General features: G+C 46.1%; 1 protein-coding gene across 1 annotated transcript in view; it reads right to left on the bottom strand.

The window, feature by feature from the left end:
- Nucleotides 1-580: 580 nt before the first annotated feature.
- Nucleotides 581-16,011, bottom strand: part of LOC311135224 (SRSF protein kinase 2-like) — a 41,967-nt gene continuing 26,536 nt past the window's right edge. The window contains exons 6-15 of the mRNA XM_084169163.1: nucleotides 14,854-14,960; nucleotides 14,025-14,190; nucleotides 11,886-11,911; nucleotides 11,412-11,724; nucleotides 10,048-11,058; nucleotides 9,780-9,895; nucleotides 6,241-6,348; nucleotides 6,078-6,147; nucleotides 3,798-3,890; nucleotides 581-2,637 (exon numbers count right to left, since the gene is read on the bottom strand). Coding sequence (XP_084025289.1) covers nucleotides 2,453-2,637; nucleotides 3,798-3,890; nucleotides 6,078-6,147; nucleotides 6,241-6,348; nucleotides 9,780-9,895; nucleotides 10,048-11,058; nucleotides 11,412-11,724; nucleotides 11,886-11,911; nucleotides 14,025-14,190; nucleotides 14,854-14,960 — 2,195 coding nt within the window. The 3' untranslated portion in view covers nucleotides 581-2,452. The remainder of the gene's footprint in view (nucleotides 2,638-3,797; nucleotides 3,891-6,077; nucleotides 6,148-6,240; nucleotides 6,349-9,779; nucleotides 9,896-10,047; nucleotides 11,059-11,411; nucleotides 11,725-11,885; nucleotides 11,912-14,024; nucleotides 14,191-14,853; nucleotides 14,961-16,011) is intronic.

The following is a 16,011-nucleotide window of genomic DNA, read 5'->3' as shown; positions in this document are numbered from 1 at the left end:
TTGCCATTTTGAAGGTTTGTTTGTGTGTCTTTTTACACTCACTAGTGAAATATATTTGATATGCATGTCTCACTACTGGTTTGAAAATGAATCAAAATCTCAGCTTTTCTCTCTTATCCTCAAGACACAAGTTACAATATTAGTAGTATTTAGTGAAAACTGCTGTAAACTGTCAAAGACCACATCAAGACTCCATTAATTTACAATTTTATTAAATCTGTCAATGAAAAACACAGACAAGAGACGCGATTCTGTCGATGTCAGGAAGAACAGTCAGCATGGCTGAGAGTGAGATCAGGAGCTTTTGGTGCAAAAAAATCATAATTTACTATTATTGCAAAAAAATGTAATCAGTTTCATCATCGTCACAAGTCCAAACAGAGCAGCACTGTTCATGTAAGAGGGGAGGAAGAGGTGACAACTGAGTAAAAAATAACTAATCAGATAAATTACAGTAATAATAATATAACAATAATAATTACAAAAGAAATAACATCTCTAAACAGACAAACACAATCACCTCAATAGGACGAGATTCGGTCACTTTCACAACAACCAGATCATTTTTTTTCTTTTTTTTCGTTCTTTAAATTAATTAAATATTTTTAAAAATATCTCACCATTTACTTATACTCATTTTTATATTATTGCGAAAAATAGGCAACTGGACTAATTGTGATGAGCGTGAGAGAGAGAAGTGGAGTGGAACATAGGAGCATTGGCACTGAGAGGCGCTGCAGTGTGCAGGAATGCAGTACCCTCATCAGCCACAGAGTGGCGCAGCTCGATATTCTGGTGGCCTCCAGAATGGCTCAGCCTCTCGCCACTGTCTGCTCTGGTGGACAGATCCATGTCCATGTGACAGCTTCTTTTAGGAATGATGTGTTTTTTTCAAATCTGTCCGTCGGTCTTATCTCCAGAGCCGGATCTCAGAGTTATGTACAAAGATAGATCCCTGAACAACATCTACAAAAACAAGTGCAACCTCCATTTGACTAACCCCTTCTGGAGAAGCTCAGGATCAAGATCGAGGGTTTCCTCTGTAGATTATAAGGGGGAATAATCATATCTGGTAAACGTGCCACGCCACAGGGACTCATAAGGATTGTTCTTGTTTTTGGGATATAGAGGAAGAGAGGTCAGGAATGGTGTGACTGAATCAGGAATGTCAAAGGGAGGAAAGATTCGAAAAAGTAAACAAGGGAACTTGGATAACCTCACACGGGGCACCAAAAAGGTAAACGCAAGTGGCTCCTTTCGCTTTCGAAATAAAAAGACAGGAAGAAAACAAAAACAAACAAACCAATGAAATGTACAAGTCTAAGTAACACCCGTCCATCAGGACCATCATCATCACTTCCTGTCAATCAGCCTCTCCATACGCTTCACTCTTTTTCACGACAGGTAAACTCTTTACAGATCAAGCAGTCCGGCTTATCGAGCATCAGTCTTTAGGATCTTTGTTCGTTCCGTGCCCTGTCTGTCTGTGTGTCTGTCTGTGCGGCAGCAGTTCAGTTCTGGGGCACCCTGGTGGCCGGGGATGGGACTGGAGCTGTGTTGTTGTTCAGCAACACTGCTTCAGTCCTGGGGGGGAGGGGGGGGGGGCACAGTACTCCTACAGAGTAAAGGAGGGGGGCAGGGGCTGGAGAGGGAGGAGAGGAAGAGTAGGGTGAACGGCCGACTCCTAATCTGGAAGTCTTGTTGCGCCTTTGTAGGAGAGGGACGTACACACACTTGCCTGTTACACCTACAGAATGTGCAGACCCAGACTAATAACACACACTCACATGTATACACACACACACATACACACACTTCTGCCTCAGCATGTTTAGGCCGTGCTGTTGTAAGGTCAGGCAAATGGAGCTATCACACAGTCAGCATTCTGATAGAGGTGCTCATTGACTTCTAATAGGAAACCTAGGGTGGAGGACAGGTTTAGGCTCAGAATAAGACTGGCCAGGACATTGCAGAGAACCTATTCATATGAGCGGGTTAGTTTCTGTTCAGACTGCATGGTCGTTCTAAGTAGGAGATGTCTTGGAAGACACAGTCCTGACCATGGCTGCTCCTCATGTTGTGTAGGGATCTCATCCTGCCTGTCTAGAATCGTGGAAGTTTGACTCCATCCAACTCTATTCCTGGGGCGCTCTATTGCTCCTGTGAGGGGTTGTATGGGACCTATGGGGAGGACAGCAGAGGAGCAGTCTCTCTCAGGCTACCTGCTGAGGCTCTGTGGGCATCTGTTTTGCATGTGTGCATACCTATGTGCGTGTGTGTGGAGGGCTCAGGGCGAGGTGAGGCAGGGCAGGACCAAGAAAGGGGCACCCCCTGTCTCCCCTTTCCCTCCCCTCCTCCCCCCTCTCCCTCTCTCTCCAGTCTTGAGTGCCTAGCTTTGAGCAGTGTGTGGAGGCTGCCACTAGGGGGAGGGGGGGGGGGTGGGCTGGTGTCACTACGAGTTGAGCCAGGGGTGGCTGAGGCAGTCCCCAGCCGAGGCCCTCTTCTCAGGGACCATCTCCAGCATGGGCAGCAGGAAGTGGGTGAAGTGGCCAGCGTCTTCTGGGGCCCAGCCGTACTTCTCCACCAACACATCAAACAGGGACCAGGGCTTCAGCTTGGTGATGTGCCTCAGCTCACCTACAGGGGGAGGTAAAGAGAGAGAGAAATATAGAGAGAGAAAGGAAGAGTAATTAGTTACAGTGCTATGATTTGTAAAGCCTTACCATGAGAGAGAGAGTGAGAGAGCAATAGAGAGAGCGAGAGAGCAAGAGAGAGAGATTAAGAGAGAGACAGAGATTGAGAGAGACAGAGAAGAGAGAGTAGAACTCGGGCTGCATCTCAATATTCCATAGTGGCATCCTTTCCATGTCTCTTTGCTTTCATCTACACTGAATTGATCTCACATTGCTTTCACCTTCATTATTTAAAATTATTTACAGCGTACCATAGATTAAGGAAAGGACACAAGCTTAAGACTATTGAGACATGGCCCAAGAACACCAACTCAAGAGCCTGGAGTAGCGAGCGAGCGACTGAGTCAGTCAGAACACATTAAGACCATAGAGAGATAAAAGGAGAATGAATTAAGACATCATTTACACCAGACGAGACCTTTGATAGAGAGAGGAAGAGAGAGAGAGACCGAGAACATCAAAGAAAAGGAGCTGTAATCAGAATATTAGAGCCTCATGACTGGAACATGAGAGAAGCAGGCTAGCAGCAGGGTAGCATACTGTTTTTAAAGACACAGACACTTACCAAAGAGAGACACAGAGGTAACACACATAGACTGGTAGACAGGCCGTAGGCTCAGGGAGGATAGTACTCAGAACTCAGTCAAGTGGCACAAATCAAATCTTGTTTGTCACATGCTTCGTAAACAACAGGTGTAGACTAACAGTGAAATGCTTACTTCCCAACAATGCAGAGAGAAAAATTATAGAAAGATAATAACACGAGGAATAAATACACAATGAGTAACGATAACTTGGCTTTATACACAGGGTACCAGTACTGAGTGGATGTGCAGGAGTATGAGGTAATTGAGGTAGATATGTACATATAGGTAGAGGTAAAGTGACTTGGCTATTACCGGTGTAACTAGCAAGATATTTATAACTAAAGCTTGAAAACGCACATTTTCTAATGGATGTACTGTTTGTATTTCTAGGTGGACACACTACACAAATACTACTGCACACTACTGCTAGCTTTGTTACATGTACTAATATTTAGAGATAAATACTGTTGTGTATTCCTGTCTGCCTCGTTGGGGTAGTACCTCATCATGACGTTACCTTTCTTGGAGAAAAACTCTCGGCTGTACTTCCCGGCGGCGACCACTTTGCGTGGAACCTTCCCCAGAAGCTCCATGATCAGAGCGATGTGATCTGAACCCCGGCCACCACAGGCCACACCACAAGAGAACAGGCACGGCATTACAGCATACACACACACACACACACACGCTGGAGGGACGGATGGACACACTGCTGCCTGGAGACACCACACTGACAGACTGACTGACTGACGGGACAGTCAGTCCCTCCAGAAGGTAGTGGAGAGGGCTATGACTAAACTGGTTTTGTGAAATAAAGCAAACAGGCATATTATTCCCGCTTAATGTGCTGCCTTTAATAGCTGTGCACTTCAGAGGAGGCTGGTGGGGGGAGCTATAGGAGGACGGGCTCATTGTAATTGCTGGAATGGAATATTGGAATGGTACCAAAAACATCAAACACATGGAAACCACATGTTTGACTCCGTTCCATTTATTCCATTCCATCCATTCCATCCATTACAATGAGCCCATCCTCCTATAGCTCCTCCCACCAGCCTCCTCTGGTGCACACCAATGGTGTCTTGGCAGCCAGGCAACTTGCTGCAAAACCCCTTATTGCTTTTGGACTGCTCATATAATTCCCATTCCACTGTGTCTGTATTCATGTCTGTCCGCCTGTCTGTCTGAGTCACTGTGTGTGCTCGGGCGTCCGTGTGTCTCCGTCCCACCAGAACTTTCCCTGGTGCTACCTCTTCGGTTGAAGAACTCCCGGGAATATTTTCCAGAGAGCGCAAAGTGCCGTGGAATAACGCCCAGCAGCTCAATGATGTGGGCTATATGGTCTACAGAGGAGAGAGGAAGAAAGGAGGAAGAGGAACAGGGAAAGGAGAAGGAGGGGGAGGAAGAGGAAGAGGAGAGAGGAAGAAAGGAGGAAGAGGAACAGAAGGAGAATAGGGTGAAAAGATAAAGGAGAGAGGAAAAGGACGACAAGGAACCGGGGGATTGAGATAAGGAGAGGAAGGAAGGAAGGAAGGAAGGAAGGCAAGGAAGGAAGGAAGGAAGGAAGGAAGGAAGGAAGGAAGGAAGGAAGGAAGGAAGGAAGGAAGGAAGGAAGGAAGGAAGGAAGGAAGGAAGGAAGGAAGGAAGGAAGGAAGGAAGGAAGGAAGGAAGGAGGAAAATGAGAACGAGAAAGTAGGACAAGTAAGGAAGGCAGAGGTAGGAAGAGGAGGAGGAGGGAAGAGTGAAAGAGGGAGAGACAGAGAGCTCAGTGTTAGTGACCCCACACCAGAGGTGGTGAGATGGAGTAGAGAGTGCAGTGGGTTTGGAGTAGAGAGACATGCATCTATTATCTTTGAATCTGAGAGACTCATCACCAAATATGGTCTGATTCTAACTGAATACAATTTAGTGGCTCTCATTGTTGTCAGTGAAGATATAATGGCAGTATCTGTCCATACATATTGACTACATGCCATTTATGTCGATAGTATGGCGAATTATCGTTCAAATCAATTTTTGGTGAAGTATGGTGGTGTAATATTGTTAACATGATATGTATGGAGTCAAATGTGGATGGCTGAACATGAGCTCAACCAGAGGGTTGAGGTGACAATGTGCAGGAGGTCAACTGGACTAGGGTTCAGGGATGGACAGCATGGAGTAGTTATGGGGCGGGTGGGGAGTGGGGACCAGGAGTGAGTCAGTATAGAGGATGGAAGGGATAGGGGAAGTGTAGGGAGCGAGAAGGCGTGGATGTAAATATGGGGATAGGGCGTGACAAGGTTTTGATGTGGGATTGGATGAGTTAGGTCAGGTATAGATTTGGGGATAGGTTGAGTGAGGGTAAAGATGTAGAATGTGGGGATAGATAAATAGACAATAGTGGATAGGAATACTAGAGGGGACTATACTCAAATCTGCTGGACATCTTTAACCCATTCAAGAATGCAGTTGTTCTATTTCAAAGGAGAGTTTTGGGCACATTGCAATACAAACTATTTACAATCAAGCCTTCATACTATCTACAATCTACTAGCACTACAATGTATTACCATCTTACTAAGTGCCATCATTTAATTCAGTTGAGCAAATCTCAAACGACAGTACAACAACAGTTGTAACTACACAATTACTCAGTCTAAACACCTTCAATACCAACGTTAACAACAACAAATATTACAACAGCTGAATCCTATATCACTATAATCATACGTAGCTCAATAAAGTGTAGTATTATGTCGTGTTATGTTTAGTATGAGGCTGATCCATTAGGACAAGCAAATATGTAGAGACTCACCCTCATCCCTGGAGTAGTCCTCTCCAGAGTGGGGTTCAAACAGGTAATCTCCTGTAGCCAGCTCAAACGCCTGCAGGACCCACACAGGACAGGATCATCCATCAGTACTGACATAGTCCGTGTGTGTCTGAGTGAGTGTGTGTGTGTATGTGTGTGTGCTCACCATGCAGGCGGTGCTCCAGATGTCAGCAGGAGTGCTGTAGCCAGCTCCTATCAGGACCTCTATGGAGCGGTACTGTCTGGTCTGAATGTCCTCTGTGAAGTGCTTGTGCTGGGAGAGAGAAAGGAGAGAGAGGAGATGGATTTTTTTTTTTTTTTTTTTTTTTCACCTTTATTTAACCAGGTAAGCCAGTTGAGAACAAGTTCTCATTTACAACTGCGACCTGGCCAAGATAAAGCAAAGCAGTGCGATAAAAACAACAACACAGAGTTACATATGGGGTAAAAAAACATAAAGTCAAAAAATACAACAGAAAATATAGATACAGTGTGTGCAAATGTAGCAAGTTATGGAGGTAAGGCAATAAATAGGCTATAGTGCAAAATAATTACAGTTAGTATTAACACTGGAATGCTAGATGTGCAAGAGATTATGTGCAAATAGAGATACTGGGGTGCAAAAGAGCAAAATAAATAACAATATAGGGATGAAGTAGTTGGGTGGGCTAATTTCAGATGGGCTGTGTACAGGTGCAGTGATCGGTAAGGTGCTCTGACAACTGATGCTTAAAGTTAGTGAGGGAGATAAGAGTCTCCAGCGTCAGAGATTTTTGCAATTCGTTCCAGTCATTGGCAGCAGAGAACTGGAAGGAATGGCGGCCAAAGGAGGTGTTGGCTTTGGGGATGACCAGTGAGATATACCTGCTGGAGCGCAGACTACGGGTGGGTGCTGCTATGGTGACAAATGAGCTAAGATAAGGCGGGGATTTGCCTAGCAGTGATTTATAGATGGCCTGGAGCCAGTGGGTTTGAAGACGAACATGTAGTGAGGACCAGCCAACAAGAGCATACAGGTCACAGTGGTGGGTAGTGTATGGGGCTTTGGAGACAAAACGGATGGCACTGTGATAGACTACATCCAATTTGCTGAGTAGAGTGTTGGAGGCTATTTTGTAAATGACATTGCCGAAGTCAAGGATTGGTAGGATAGTCAGTTTTACGAGGGCATGTTTGGCAGCATGAGTGAAGGAGGCTTTGTTGCGAAATAGGAAGCCGATTATAGATTTAACTTTGGATTGGAGATTCTTAATGTGAGTCTGGAAGGAGAGTTTACAGTCTAACCAGACACCTAGGTATTTGTAGTTGTCCACATACTCTAGGTCAGACCCGTCGAGAGTAGTGATTCTAGTCGGGTGGGCGGGTGCCAGCAGCGTTCGATTGAAGAGCATGCATTTCGTTTTACTAGTGTTTAAGAGCAGTTGGAGGCTACTGAAGGAGTGTTGTATGGCATTGAAGCTCGTTTGGAGGTTTGTTATCACAGTGTCCAATGAAGGGCCAGATATATACAAAATGGTGTCGTCTGCGTAGAGGTGGATCTGAGAGTCACCAGCAGCAAGAGTCGGCCCAAGAATTGAACCCTGTGGTACCCCCATAGAGACTGCCATAGGTCCAGACAACAGGCCCTCCGATTTGACACACTGAACTCTATCTGAGAAGTAGTTGGTGAACCAGGTGAGGCAGTCATTTGAGAAACCAAGGCTATTTAGTCTGCCAATAAGAATGCGGTGGTTGACAGAGTCGAAAGCCTTGGCCAGGTCGATGAAGACGGCTGCACAGTACTGTCTATTATCGATCGCGGTTATAATATCGTTTAGGACCTTGAGCGTGGCTGAAGTGCACCCATGACCAGCTCGGAAACCGGATTGCATAGCGGAGAAGGTACGGTGGGATTCGAAATGGTCGGTGATCTGTTTGTTAACTTGGCTTTCAAATACTTTCGAAAGGCAGGGCAGGATGGATATAGGTCTGTAACAGTTTGGATCTAGAGTGTCACCCCCTTTGAAGAGGGGGATGACCGCGGCAGCTTTCCAATCTCTGGGGATCTCAGATGTTACGAAAGAGAGGTTGAACAGGCTAGTAATAGGGGTTGCGACAATTTCGGCGGCTAGTTTTAGAAAGAAAGGGTCCAGATTGTCTAGCCCAGCTGATTTGTAGGGGTCCAGATTTTGCAGCTCTTTCAGAACATCAGCTGTCTGAATTTGTGTGAAGGAGAAGCGGGGGGGGGGGGGGGCATGGGCAAGTTGCAGCGGAGGGTGCAGAGTTGGTGGCCGGGGTAGTGGTAGCCAGGTGGAAAGCATGGCCAGCCGTAGCAAAATGCTTGTTGAAATTCTCGATTATTGCAGATTTATCGGTGGTGATAGTGTTTCCTAGCCTCAGTGCAGTGGGCAGCTGGGAGGAAGTGCTCTTATTCTCCATGGACTTTACAGTGTCCCAAAACTTTTTGGAGTTAGTGCTACAGGATGCAAATTTCTGTTTGAAAAAGTTAGCCTTTGCTTTCCTGACTGCTTGTGTATATTGGTTCCTAACTTCCCTGAAAAGTTGCATATCGCGGGGGCTATTTGATGCTAATGCAGTACGCCACAGGATGTTTTTGTGCTGGTCAAGGGCAGTCAAGTCTGAGGAGAACCAGGGGCTATATCTGTTCTTAGTTCTGTATTTTTTGAATGGGGCATGTTTATTTAAGATTGAGAGGAAATTAGTTTTAAAGAACAACCAGGCATCCTCTACTGACGGAATGAGATCTATATCCATCCAGGATACCTGGGCCAGGTCAATTAGGAAGGCCTGCTTGCTAAAGTGTTTTAGGGAGCGTTTGACAGTGATGAGGGGTGGTCGTTTGACCGCGGACCCGTTACGGACGCAGGCAATAAGGCAGTGATCGCTGAGATCCTGGTTGAAGACAGCGGAGGTGTATTTAGAGGGTAAGTTAGTCAGGATGATATCTATGAGGGTACCCATGTTTACGGATTTAGGGTTGTACCTGGTAGGTTCGTAGATAATTTGTGTGAGATTGAGGGCATCTAGTTTGGATTGTAGGATGGCCGGGGTGTTAAGCATATCCCAATTTAGGTCACCAAGCAGTACGACCTCTGAGGATAAATGGGGGGCAATCAATTCACATATGGTGTCCAGGGCACAGCTGGGGGCTGAGGGGGGTCTGTAGCAAGCGGTAACAGTGAGAGACTTATTTCTGGAAAGGTGGATTTTTAGAAGTAGAAGCTCAAACTGTTTGGGCACAGACCTGGATAGTATGATAGAGCTCTGCAGGCTATCTCTACAGTAGATTGCAACTCCACCCCCTTTGGCAGTTCTATCTAGACGGAAAATGTTATAGTTGGGGATGGAAATCTCAGAATTTTTGGTGGCCTTCCTAAGCCAGGATTCAGACACTGCTAGAACATCAGGGTTGGCGGAGTGTGCTAACGCAGTGAATAACTCAAACTTAGGAAGGAGACTTCTGATATTAACATGCAAGAAACCAAGGCTTTTGCGATTACAGAAGTCAACAAATGATAGCGCCTGGGGAGTAGGAGTGATACTGAGGGCTGCAGGGCCTGGGTTAGCCTCTACATCACCAGAGGAACAGAGGAGGACTAGAATAAGGATACGGCTAAAGGCTTTAAGTTAAACTACTATTGTTTATTATGCAAATGTTTTTATTGTAAAACACCACACGCACATACATACACACACACGTCTTACCACCCAGCAGGCGTTGCCCAGGTCAGCTATCTTGACTCGGAGTGTGTCAGCGTTGCGGGGGTCCAGAGGGTTAACCAGCAGGTCTGCTGCTTTGGCCTTGGCTAGAACCACATCATCTAGTTTAGATAAACGGGTTAATGTTGTCGAGAAGGACATGCAGATTATGTACAGAAAATGTGTGTCTCTGTGACTCCATGTACTGTATATGCACATCTGTGTTGTGCATATAAGAGAGAAAGAGAGAGAGTGAAAGGGAGAAATGTCTCACCTTTAGGCGTGTCCCCGGTGCTAGACAATGACACAGTACGGCTGCGGTCTGCAGTGGGGCTGTGAGGGGAGGTCCCGGCCCCTGGGTGACCAGCTCCGCCCACTGTGACGGGGCTTCCCGGGTCCAGGGGCAGCTCGGGGAAGCGTGGCGCCGTGCCCCTGTGGCGCTGTGCCCCGTTGGTCAGGCCTGGCGTGACCACCTCGCCGTTGAAGAGCTCATAGGAGGAGCTGAGGGAGCTTTGGTCCCTGTCCGTGCAGCTGAACTCTGACTCCACCAGGGGGCAGTGCAGAGGGATGGGGGAGGAGGTTGGGGCTGGATGGCTGGCTCTGGGACCTCTCTCCCTCTCCCTCTCCTCACCCCCCAGTAGGACGTGGCCGTTGGTTTTGGTGGTGTTGTTGTTCTGGCCCATGGCGGTGGAGATGGAGTTGCTGAGGTCGTCAGCGCCCGTCTCTGTTACATCGGCATCATCGTCATCATCGTCGTCATCGTCGTCGTCCTCGTCGTCCTCGTCATCGTCGTCCTCCTCTTCCTCTTTGTCCGTTTCCTGCTCCTTGGTCTCCTCACCCTTCACCTCCTCCTCTGTTCTCCTCTCCTCCTCTGTTCTCCTCTCCTCCTCTGTTCTCCTCTCCTCCTCTGTTCTCCTCTCCTCCTCTGTTCTCCTCTCCTTCTTTGGTTCCTCTTTCTCTTCTAACTCCACCGCCGGCGGCGGCTCGGCCGGAGCTGTAACCAAGTCCTCTTCATCCTCTTCATCGTCTTCCCCATCCTCCTCCTCTTCCTCCTTCTCTTCCTTTATGGCCTCTTTCCAATCCTCCTTCTCGTCCTCCTCCTCCTCCTCCTCCTCTGCCTCTCCCTCTGGATTGGCTGTCTTGCCATCCCCAGGTGTGGTGGCGGTGGGTGTGGGGGTCTGTGTCTCTGTCTCTGGAGTAGGGCTGGGGGTGGGCTCCCCCTCTGGCTCTGCTGCTGCCTCTGGCGTAGGGGGAACCTCTGACTGCTCCTGGGGTGGGGCAGCACCTGAAAGACAGAGGGGGAGAGAGAGTGGAGGAGTGAAAAAGAGAGAAGGGAGAGAGGGAGAGAGGAGAAAGAAAGAGGGAGAAAGAGAGGGAGAAAGAGAGAGAGAGAGATGGAGCTTTGGTTAGACTGTAGTTGTTTATGAATCAGCCTGGCATTGCTCCCCTCAGTAGGCCTAGTGTGAAAGGTTGGAGACTGGCCCATCCTCCTCCAGTTCTCATTCACTCCCATTCCACACAGCTCTGACTCACACACACTACTGAATGTGTGAATAACCAACACATTGAGTGAATGAATATAAATCCATCACCACCACCACTACCACACTGATTGACAATCAAACCATGTCAACTCACAGGTGTGATTGGTTAGCCTGGTGGGCCTCTCCCTCTCCGTCTCTACTTCCTCCTCCTCGTCTCCATCCTCTTCATCGTCATCATCGTCGTCATCGCTCTCGCCCAGTGCGACGGCGGGCCCCAGTGCCGCGTTGCGGGGTGTGTGTTTCGGAGGGTGGGTCAACCCCTCACCATCGGGGCCCTCTGTGGCCCTCAGTTTCTCAGCCTCTCTCTCCAGGGCCTCTATCTCCAGCATGCGTCTCTCCAACAGCTCGGTCTGACGCTTCTGCTTCTTCTTCAGCTTCTTCTTCTTGTTCTTAGAGATCTTCCCCACCTAGAGGAGAGGAGAGAGGAAGAGGATGAGAGGAGGGGTCTATTAGGGTCAGTGGTACACTGACCCATTTGTTGAGTGACTGCAATTAGTTAGAAAACATTGGACAGTATAATCAGGTTTTTCTCTGTTATGAGGTGAATACAAAACGTTGTACTACTCACTGGTTTGGCCTGTGGTGCTGTGCTGACTGTTGGGATGAAACAGAGTCATACAAGTCAGTCTGGAGAAAGTTAAACTTCAAACATATCATCCCGTTCACTCTTGTATAATATATACCCCTGAATAAGACCTCATATCTTTTATACCCTCTTAAAGACTTCATACAGAATCTTTGGGGGAACTCTGTGAGTTGAAAGGAGGATGTCATCAAAGTGATTCCAGACAGCTCTATTCCCTTGTCCTAGATCCATAGTAATCAACCTTTTCTCCATGTGTTACGCAATGCCCACATACAGCCCCCATCATTCCAGCCTGAGTGGAGTCTGAAGATGTGTCAATCACAGGAGACTGCTGAGGGGATGACGGCTCATAATAATGTCTGGAACGGAGCAAATGGAATGGCATCAAACACATGGAAACCATGTGTTTGATGTATTTGATACCATTCCACTTACGTCTCTTCAGCCATTACCACGAGCCCGTCCTTCCCAATTAAGGTGCCACCAACCTCCTGTGGTGTCTACCGGTGTATGGAACAAGACCTAGTGATTTCGGGCATGGAATTATGGCTACTTACGAGCTGTCAAATTTAGAGGGATACTATTGGTTGAGCTGAGTGTCCAGCCGTGTGATGTCGACACTACTTGACCCCTGACTCTGCTAGTGGCACACACGTGACAGGACAAACAAACAGTAAAGTTTCAAGGGGAAGTTGAAAGAACATTAGGCCTAATACAATAGGGGAATGTGAGTGGAAGCAAACAGTGCGCTGGCCAGATAAGAATGCTTAACAACTCTGCTTCCACCCTTTCCTCCTCTCTCTCCTTGCTAAAGGCACGTTTCCGTAATCACTATCAGCTAGCTTTTAGTGGAGCCGCGAGCTCTCAAGCAATCTCTCTGCCAATCAAATCAAACTAGGAAAGAGCTCTAGCCAATTGGTTGGCAAGCTCAAGCAACAAACTAAGAGACTGCCCAACTGATTGATTCATCTGATTGATTCATCGGTTTGATGAATATATTCATTAACGCTGTGACAGATATACTGATACACATCAGGGCAATGCTGATCAGAACCAATACTTACTACTATACTGCACACTACTGAAATTGTGAGACAGCGACTTCCCTATACCAGCAATATAACTTGTCTTTAAGCAAGAAGAATCAAATGGTCTATAATGGATTTGACTCTCATGACTCCTCTACAAAGAGTGCACTGTAATGATTCAACAAAGACTGAACCTGAGGTCAAGTACAGATCTCTACACGGGATTAGGGAAGAACAGTCACAAGTACTTATTTTTAAATTCACTATTCACTGTTTAACTCCCAAAACACTTCAGTCTGAAATGAGGACAAGGCTACACTATAACTAACTATTTGGCAGTGGTGTAAAGTACTTAGGTAAAAACACTTTATAGTACTACTTAAGTGGGTATCTGTTTTGGGTATATGTACTTTACTACTCATATTTTTGACTACTTTTACTTTTATTTCACTACATTCCTAAAGAAAATAATGTACTTTTTACTCCATACATTTTCCCTGACACCCAAAAGTACTCGTTACATTTTGAACACTTAGCAGGACAGGTAAATTGTCCAATTCACACACTTATCAAGAGAACATCCCTGGTCATCCCTACTGCCTCTGATCTGGTAGACTCACTGAACACAAATGCTTCGTTTGTAAATTATGTCTGAGTGTTGGAGTGTGCCCCTGGCTATCCGTAAATAAAAATACAAGAAAATGGTGCCTTCTGGTTTGCTTAATATAAGGAATTTGAAATGATTTATACTTTTACTTTAGATATTTAAGTATATTTTAGCAATGACATTTACTTTTGATACTTAAGTATATTTAAAAACCAAATACTTTTACTCAAGTAGTATTTTACTGGGTGACTTTCACTTTTACTTGAGTCATTTTCTATTAAGGTATCTTTACTTTTACTAAAGTATGACAACTGAGTTCTTTTTCCACCACTGCTATTTGTATATACAGTAGCTTAGAGGGATAGTTCAACTTCAAAGTTTGCCAGATGGTTTATGAAAAACTGTGATTTGGGGTTATAATTATTCAGATATTCTACAGAGAGTGAGTGAGGGGAGGTGGGCAGTGCCCACTGGTCTGTACCCTACCTGCAGATCCAGAGGGCGGGGGTGCCCCAGCCTTCTGCCACTCTGTGGCCTCCACGGCCATACGGCGGACAAACGCATCGTCCACACACATCAGGATGTTCTCCGGCTTGATGTCCGTGTGGACGATCTTACACTTGCTGTGGAGGTAGTCCAGGCCCTGCAACACCTACACACACAGGAACACAAGCATCCCAAACACACACACACACAAAAACACACCCATCACAGATTAAACACGCACCGATGTTCTCACAACGCTCATTTAACCATTCCTTTCATCTTAGTCATCTTCCATTTGGGACACGGCTGCTGTTGTTTTTTTGTTTGTTGTGTGTACGCGCTTGTGTGTGCGTGCGTGCGTGCGTGTGCGTGCGTGTGGGTGCACGTTCGCCAGTGTTTGTTTTCAGGGGCTTTGCATTGAAGTTGAGAACAGTTTCTATTCATCTTCAGTGGGCCTTTCAAGTAGGAAGAGCAGCGGCTTACTTGCATGAGCAGCAGCAGAGACGAGGGGATACGTTTAGTTCACATGCTGCTCTGCTCTGCTCTTAAGGGGAAGGGGAAATGCCTGTGAAGGCCTTGAGAAGTCAACAACGTACTAACCTGGCCTGGCCTGAGGTACTGCCTTTGGCTGGGAAAATCACTAGTGTTCCTCTCTGTTGGTGCTAAATAAGAGTGTTTATGGAAGTGAATGTGAGGTGTGTATGTGAATATGTGTGTGTAGGCAGTGTGTGTGTGAAAGGATATTGATGAGGATGTGTGTGTGTGTGTGTGTGTGTGTGTGTGTGTGTGTGTGTGTGTGTGTGTGTGTGTGTGTGTATGTGTGGCATACCTGTTTGATAATACTCTTGACACAGGGTAGAGGAAGGCCCTGGTAGTTGGACTTGATTATCCATTTCAGAAGGTGGTGCCCCAGAACCTCAAACACCATACACACATCTGGGACAGCTGGTCAAGGAGGATCACAGCTTTATAATACACATAGAGGAAGTCATAGGTAACAAACAGAAAGAGATGCATGCACCCTGTTACTACACTGATGAATACACCCACACACCAGGGTTTCTGTTAGGAAAATGCAGCGCTGGACATTTAACTCGCAGCATTTTAATTAACCGGACATCTGAGAAATGTACCGGACCCATATGCATTGGGTACATACCTGATTAAGGCGTCCACCCATGGTGATCAGAATGACAGAAATCACATTTATATTATGGTAATTCATATTACAGATCATGCATGTGGAGGATGCAACGATGTGCGGTCCTTCTTACCGAATTCTGATGCGCACTTTGAAGATGTTAGAATAACTGTCCACATGTACTTTTCCTCAGCCAATAAGACGAGTAACGAACAGCAAAATCACTACCCTATGTCAATCTACTATCCCTCATAGCAGAAAGGTTTACCTATTCTATTGGTCAGCTTGTCGAAAAAGACTATTCCAAACAGACTCTGGGACAGTTGGGGGACGATAGTTCCCAAATTCACACAACCAGTAGGCCTAGGCTACATCAAAATAAATATGTTCAAAAGCAATGAGTCTGACGCAACAGATCAGAACGTTTAGCTTAAAATGTTAAACTATTATTTCTTCACATTATAAGCGCAGTAATGCGCATAAGGCAGTAGGATACGCGCGAATGTTCGTTCCATAATGCAACTAGCGGGAAAACACCATCGTCAAAGCGAACCGCACATGCGAGCGGTTTCATGGACAGAGATGAAAATATAAGTTCGAAATTTAGAAAGAGGGGAGATCTAATATGCAACAATTAGCATGGGTTGCTAATATGACTAGGATTGTGCCTTTCGCTACTGGACAATGAAAGAAAGTTTATATAAAAGAATTGCCTCCACGGATATGGTCTGATTTTGGCTAGACTACTTTGAAGCAAGGTAAGACATGCCTCATAATATGTAGTAAAACATTCAGGTTTCAAACAGTTAAGTACATGTTTTCAAAATGCATACTGCATCCAGCTCA

This window comes from Coregonus lavaretus (assembly GCF_964263955.1).
Source record: "Coregonus lavaretus genome assembly, chromosome: 9".
NCBI classification, from domain to species: Eukaryota; Metazoa; Chordata; class Actinopteri; order Salmoniformes; family Salmonidae; genus Coregonus; species Coregonus lavaretus.
This window is presented reverse-complemented; position numbering and strand designations above follow the sequence as displayed.